The 7872-nt window shown below is 45.0% G+C and overlaps 1 protein-coding gene across 2 annotated transcripts; it reads left to right on the forward strand.

The window, feature by feature from the left end:
* The first annotated feature begins 1746 nt into the window (after positions 1-1746).
* On the forward strand, positions 1747-5042 carry LOC113573721 (sphingosine 1-phosphate receptor 3). 2 transcript variants are annotated; one of them, XM_027004167.2, is made up of 2 exons: positions 1747-1882; positions 2294-5042. In XM_027004167.2, exon 2 carries the CDS (start codon positions 2495-2497, stop codon positions 3572-3574), a length of 1080 nt encoding a protein of 359 aa, XP_026859968.2. In that variant the 5' UTR covers positions 1747-1882; positions 2294-2494; the 3' UTR covers positions 3575-5042. The 2 variants fall into 2 exon arrangements, with proteins under 2 accessions (XP_026859968.2, XP_026859969.2); XM_027004168.2 differs by lacking the exon at positions 1747-1882 and adding an exon at positions 1973-1990.
* The last annotated feature ends 2830 nt before the right edge of the window (positions 5043-7872 follow it).

Consider the following 7872-nt stretch of genomic DNA (forward strand, 5'->3'; position numbering starts at 1 on the left):
CAAGATGCAACTACACTGCAATTAGACGCCACTTCCATGCCAGTAAATTATTTGGAATGCTTGCCAGAGAGGATTCCGATGATACTGCCAAACCACAAATGTAAGACGGAGTTCGGAAACTTCACTGGAGCTTTGAGCGACGGAACTAGGCTCCGTAGTCGGATAAAATCAAAAACAGTTTTGATCCACATATGAAATATAAAAAGAACGTAATCTTGTATGGTGGAGGGACTGGTGTTTTGTGTCCTGGCACTGTGGAATTGAATCGCATCAAATATTAGGATACAGTAGGTCAAAATACAGTCTGGTGGCTTCTCCCCGGAGGCTAACGCTGGCTTAGGGGTGGACCTCCCAGTAGGACAGTGATCCAAAGAACACTCACAAATCCACACAACAAATGGTCACTGACCTCTAGATTGATCTGAAAAGTCAACAGGAGAGTACCAAGGACTCTAAAAGTTCTGGCGATATCTCAGAAGGCCTTAGATCCTATTCTCCTACTTTATACAGTGTTACTAGAGAAGACTCAGTGCTGTTGGCTAAGGTACAGGGCACAAAGTTCTAATTATGGGTGAAAATGTTGGTTGGGGCATCACTGGACGCAAGACGTGTTTCTGAGAAGAACATTGTGTAAAAATGTCTTTCTTGTGTTCTGTGTAAGATCTCACTGACAACAAACATTGTCCAGAGACCTTTTACCTGTGTTTCCAAGACCAATAATTCTGGTTAATTCTGGAGGGGACTATGACAATCACCCATCTCAGTCAATCTTTGTGGCTCAGCGTATACCAAGAACGAAAAAATCACCAGGATACCAGTTTTAACTACAACATGTAAAGAAAACACAAGGCCGGCTAACACACCGCTGCACTGCATGGAGACAATGGCTTGGGGAGACGTAAATTCTATAAGTGGATGCCATTTGAAGCCGAGCTGCGGCCCAGGTTTTGTATCCTAGTTGCAACCTCTCCTCTTCCTTCCTCCTGGTCATCCATGCAAGGATCAAACCCATCCCCAGCTGTGCTGGTGGCGTGGTCCGACGCGTCCTGCGTCCACCTCGCCAAGTCCTGCTCCTCCACAGAGAAGCACCATACGCTGGGACCACACAGTACTACACCTGCGATTAAAGTGCTCCATGGTCCAAATGCAGCATCCCTCAGACTGCAATAAGATCACTAAAGTTAAGCCTCGAAGTTCATCTGCATTCATTGCTTATTTTATGTTTGTTAGATCACTGGAATGCATTGGGTCATCAAAATTCAAAGATAATTACCGAATAACAAGGAGTAACAACCACCGTCAGAATGAGACAGAGATACTTCTCTAATCCTGCCAATGCACAGGAAACTGCCAAGAAGCAGATGTGAAAACAGAAGTTATTCAAGTTATGTTCCCATAGCCCCTTTCTCTCTGCCTGGCTTTGGACAAACTCTAGCCTTAAGCAGAACCTGACCGGCGGTTCGTGACACTCCCTGGAAGAAGGAAGGACATGTTCCATACGTAGCCCTCCCTGTAACGTCCAGTGTACGTTATTAGCGCATTGCCTGTGTGCATTCTGCATTGCATGTTTATTTTGTAGCTGTAATATTCTTTAAACTGGTGTACAGCATCTGTGCTGAAGGGAGGGAGAGACACCATCACATAAATGATTATCAGAGCTCGTAAGCGTGTTTTAAGGGGTGGGACTGACCGTCTCTCCCGCAGGCAAACTGCACACAAAGCGTTCACACAAAAGGGAACATTACACAGCCTGAGCATGAACACTGGAAACATGCGTCTCGCCTTCCCTTAGAGAAACCCAAAGAATGACGTTACCAGACTTCAGCTTCTGCGTGAATAGCTGCACGACTTCTTAAGACAGAGGAATATGGGGATTTAGAAGGTAAAGGGAAGGAAGCGCAGCATTAGCCTCCGTTATGAACTCCTCAGTGTTAATGCGCAAATATTTCTTATGCTGACCTAGAAAGTTCTGAATGCTTCTGGTTGTCTTGTGAGCATTTATTTTATTGCGTTGACTTTTATGTGTCTAGACGTTGATTCACCTTTCGAATGTTAAAATGTTTTCGGTTTTGTTATGGTTTTGGTATTTATTGATTACACAAATGAACAAAGTCTTTACTACATTGTCCAGCAGTCACAATTGAGGCTAAAAACCTATTTAACTATTCGATTAATATGATTTTCATCGATAATTTTGATTAAGAGTTAGTGTTATCGTGTTATTTGCATATGCAGAAATGTTTGGTTCTAAATAGCTGATAAACATTAAAAACTTGTTTATTTTTTTAACCAGGAAATTCCTTTCGTCAAACGTCGCAACCTTGACGTGATCTTAACGGACATCGTGGAATAAACTGGATAGACACTGAGTCTGACTTACCGGTGACTTTTCTCACCTGCTCGTCCAGTTTCACTTCTCAGAGACGTGACGTCTTTAGTAGACGATTCACAATACAGTACTGCCACCTACTGGAGCAACGCGGACACGGCAGCAATGATAAACCCGAGCATTGTGAAGCATTATAATCACACAGGAAAGTTGGACAATCGCCAAGAGACCGGTGGAAGCACTTTAGATCCCGAAAAGGTGGTATTCCTGGTTATATGTAGCTGTATTGTCCTTGAAAACCTGATAGTCCTAATAGCAATATGGAAAAACCACAAATTCCATAACCGCATGTACTTCTTCATTGGAAACTTGGCGTTGTGTGACCTTCTGGCTGGAGTGGCTTACACAGCCAATCTGCTCATGTCGGGCGAGAGGACTTTGCACCTGTCTCTAGCTGAGTGGTTTATCAGAGAGGGGAGCATGTTTGTGGCTCTGGGGGCCTCCATCTTCAGTTTGCTGGCGATAGCCATAGAGAGGCATCTCACCATGATTAAGATGAGGCCCTACGACACCAGTAAGAACTACAGGGTGTTCCTGCTCATAGGCATGTGCTGGCTGATAGCCGTGGCTCTCGGCTCTCTGCCCATCCTCGGCTGGAACTGCCTGGACAACCTGCCCGACTGCTCCACCGTTCTCCCGCTCTACTCGAAGAAGTACGTGGCGTTCTGCGTCGGCATCTTCACGGCCCTGCTGGTCGCCGTGGTGGCACTGTACGCCCGCATCTACGCCCTGGTCAAGTCCAGCGGGCGCAAGGTGACAAAGCACGGCAGCTCGGAGCACTCCATGGCCCTGCTGCGCACCGTCGTCATCGTCGTCGGCATCTTCATCGCCTGCTGGACGCCCCTGTTCATGCTCCTCTTCCTGGATGTGGCGTGCGCAGTCGGGCGCTGCGCTGTGCTGCACAGGGCTGATTGGTTCATCACCCTGGCCGCCCTCAACTCTGCCCTGAACCCCGTCATCTACACGCTGGCCAGCAGGGAGATGCGGAGAGCCTTCTTCGCCGTGGTGTGCAGCTGCCTGCAAGCTCGGAAGCCCCCCGCAGCAGGGCGTGCCGGGGACAGTAGCAGGAGCAAGCAGAGCTCTAGCCACAGCCAGAGGCCCGCGGACGAGCCCGAGGGCCCAGAGACTGCAGTCGCATGCACACCGCAGAAGGAGACGGCTCCCGGATGCAGAAGGGAGCGCTGATGCTCCCGGAGCCAGGTGTGGGAACGCAGATTTCATCCCCGGAAGGGTTGTTATTTATGACGGAGATTTCTTGCACTGTCTCTCCGTCTGTATTTGCCTGTGTTGCCAAGGCGATGATGTTCACACACAGACATTCCTCTAACAGACACAGGCCGGAACAGATGGAGCCAGAGCCCAGTGGTGAAGACTGATGCACTCTGGAGAATGTACTGACAAAATAGCTCGGGCTGGTCTACAGCTCAAAACCAGATCCTAGTTCACTAATGCTGCTCTCCAGTTCTGCACGAATACCACCCCTGGACTGGTATTCCCAAAGCACACCGGCGTCTTGTCTGGTGCTTCGGGTTTTGTGACTAACATCGAAACGCAGAAGAGGAATCGGGTGTTACAGCAGGACACCCATTTGAAACTTTTTAACGAACACCGAGCCTAGTCCTCTACTTCCACAGCCGAGGGAACAGATGATCTCCTGGAACAAGATTCTTGGGCCATAGTATTCCTAAACTAGTGAAAGTTTCAACCTCAGTCTCTCTTTAAGGCTTTTCTGTGCTCTGGAAAAAACTGCCCTTGGATATGTTATAATTTTCCTGGCCATAAGTAGTCCTCACCACAGAGAGTTGGCGAAGTATGTTAAAGTGGGAGGAGCAGAGGATGTGCGTGAGGGGGTAGGAGCAAGATTGTCTCCCCTCCTCCCCTCCTCCTCCTCCTCGCCGTAAAGTTTCCATTTTAGGACACAAACCGGCAGCTTCAACAGAACATATTAGTACCTCATAAACCAAATCCAGGCCAGGGAGTTCTGCTGTAGCTGAGCAGTGCACTTAAAATCCAGACTCAGCTGTGTTTCCCAGTCACACCACCAGCCCTCTCGCTTTGGAACTAGGCCGTTCGGTTCATCTGAGGGAGCGTTTCAGACAGTCACAGTCATATTTATGTTGGACCCAACCTCATGTTCCACATGAATCCTTTCTTCATGGCGTGTGCCAGACCCAACTCCTCAGTTCCCCGTGGGACGTGTCAAGCTTCTATTCGCGATTCCAGATCAGCTGCACAGCGAACAAGCTATTTATAACAAGTTTAGCAAACTGATGTTTCTGCATTTTGTGAATATTCTGTTTCTGTTCTACCTGGTCTACGTATATATCAGACTTTGTACGGAGGGAAGGATTTCGCAGTTATGTTAGGACGTGAAATAGATTTGCGTGAAAACTCGTTTAGATGCTGATTTCGTGTTTAACCCAGTGAAGTCAAGGTGGCAAGGCCTGTGGTTAAAACAGGACAGCAGTGGCCTGAGGAGAAGGAACGTGCTTAGCATGTTTGCCTCTTGGAGCTAGGGTCTTGGGTCTGAGTCTACATGTTCTCTGAGTGTCCAAAAACATGAAGGTTAGCTTCACTGAATATTCTAAACTGGCCTGTATGAATGTGAACTGTGTGCCTGTATGTCCAGTGATGATTGGTGCTCTGTGCTGGTCTTCACCTCCTCCCCTTACCCCAAGGGGCTGTGGTTTCTGACAGAGTACGCTGATATATATATATATATATATATATATATATATATATATATATATATATATATATATATATATATATATGTTTGTAAAGTGTTGTCTGAAAAAGCAGCTACGTAAAATAATAATATTTATCTGTGAGGATATGTTATTGTTCGAAAGGCGTTTTATAATAATAAATTGTGGCTTCCATAAAGATCTGGAAATGTGTCTGAATGATAAGAGACAGGAACGTAGACTGGGCTGATATTCAGAGAGAAATGGAAGGAATTCAGATAAGACTGTGGAAGCCAAGGTCACTTTCAGGGACAGGGCTGACAGTTTGGACCAGTAGCCTGACGCAGTCCTGGGAGGGACTTCATATAACGAAGGGCAGAGTGCGGAGAAAAGTAAGGGATGACCATTGCAGATCTGGGTGACTGTGCCGATCCATCGGTAGTAAGAGAGGTAGCTAAGAGCCTGTATCCCAAGTGGCTGAGCAGGAAATGCAGCCTGCTGGACCTCCAGGCTGGGCACATAGAATGTGCAGCCATGAGCTTACAGGTGTTGGACCCAGCGCTACCCATGTCTGCTCCATGCTTGTACTGTTCTGAACTCCTGGAGAGAGCGGTCAGTAGTCAATGGTCAGTGGTGTTTACTTCTGTTAGAGACCAGCTGGACATGGTGCAGGTCGCACATGAGGGTACATGTTCTCTTATATTAGGGGCAAAAGTAGCTAAGCACTTCAGTTAGCCTAAATCTTTTGCACAGCTGTTGTTTATTGATTTTGGTCCAGCTTTTACAGCAATGCAGTTTGATGTCCTTTTCGGCAGACAGGTTGAGCTGAATGTGAGTAGGGTAGAGTGGATTAGAGATTTTCTCAGATTGTCCTCAGAGAGCTAGAATGAATGAGACTGATTCAGAGGAGACCGTGAGAAGTACAGGATCTCCTCAAGGTTGCTTTCACCTCTGATCTCCTCTACCTATACAAACCAGATGACTGCCGATACTAGCAAGGTAAAACTGCGTAAATGCAATGACGACATGGCTCTTATCAGGTTCCTGTACAGGGACAGCAGAACACAGGACAATGCTACCTATCCTGTGTATGCCACAACATGCATGAGGGAGAAACTGCTAATAAATTGGCGATAAACGTATCAGAAACAGACAACTCCAACACAGAAATGTGAATGAAGCTAATGACATCCACAAAGGGGAGAGAGTGGAACAGTTTAAGCTTCTATTCTATGCATGTGAACTGTGTGCCTGTCTGACAATTAAAAAGCTTTGGCATCAGGCAAAATATTTTAGAGATGGTATACCAGAGTTTGGTGGAAAGCAGACTACACATAAAATGTAAGAGTACAAGTTCCAAGAAAGTCACTATGGCTAGGAACGTGACTGGTAAGACACAAAAACATTTTAGTAATATATGTAATAACACTTTGCATAGGAAGGCACAGCCTATAAGAAAACACCCTTCTCATCGTATCTGTGTAGAAGTTGAATTGCATTATTGGCTGATGATTTAGGGTGTCAAGAGCTACCAGTAATATTTATAAATGGTCCTTTGTTCTGCGAGCGGTTTTCACTTTAAGTAGTTTGAAGTTGCCTCCTCAAGCTGGAATGATGGATGGCGATGATTGTCAATCGATTCAGTTGTCTTGCAGCATTATTTATGTTGTATTTTTTGTGTTGTGTTTTTATGTGTCCTCTTGCGATGTATTTAAATGGAGAAGTCAAAGACAAGTCTTCAGATAGTTCAGGGTAGTTGAAAACAACACCAAAGTGTCATATAAATAACTGCGACAATTAATTATAACATTTATACCGCACTTGGCCACAATTCATTTAAATTTTGCTATGGCCAGTAGTGAACTGGCCCCCTCTGCTGGACGCGAACGGGGAATTAATGTAATGGATTTCCATGGCAGCCGGTCCTTGCTGCTGTGAAGCCTTGTAATGTGTAAATAAAGCAGTGATATTCAAAACTACATTCAGGGACCATACGCTGTCCAATTTCATGATATTTACAAAAAACAAAGAACAAAAACATGTTTATAACAAGGCAACATTAAATAATATGGGAAGCATGAGATCAGTTTAACAGGGATCAAGCCATGCAGTATACTATAAAGACTGCAGTAAATTATAACAGAACAGGAATACGGTTTAACACTTAAAAGAGCAGTAAGTCATTTTTCCAATGTTCCTTTGTCACATTACGAAACAGCCATTATACTGATATCTAGTGGCCATCAGAGATTCTGTACTAAATCTAATTTAGATATGGCTGCTTCCATGTGGGGGACCCGCTCTACGGAGCATGAACTGGTTCATTCAGGGACGGCAAAGCAATCTGATTCGCTATCAGATTTATATATATTAAAATAATCACATTTATGATTATTCTTTGCATTTTTTTTTTTGTTTTTTTTTTGCTCGTAAAAACGACCGATTGCTCATTTAAAATGGCGTTATATTGCACTGCATTCCATTGGCTTATAAATTCATACTGTATTCTGCTTTAAGAGGTTACTGGGAAATAGCAAACACACATTCACCACTTTATTGCCAACAGTCATACAGAATAATGATAAGCCATACGACCAAAAAGATTAAATCTGTAAACATTGGTTTAGACCTCGTAGGTCTGTTATATTCTACCGATCTCATTCCCACTAGGGTCTGAATGCGACACCATGCAGCGCGCAAGCTGTGAAACAAAGGAGAAATTATGAGTCAAACGTGTCACTCTGCTTTCCACGCAGAAGTTTTGCCTTTTGCACTTTAAAGAGGAGAAAGACCACT

Source organism: Electrophorus electricus, chromosome 6 (genome assembly GCF_013358815.1).
Source record: "Electrophorus electricus isolate fEleEle1 chromosome 6, fEleEle1.pri, whole genome shotgun sequence".
In the NCBI taxonomy this organism is placed as follows: Eukaryota; Metazoa; Chordata; class Actinopteri; order Gymnotiformes; family Gymnotidae; genus Electrophorus; species Electrophorus electricus.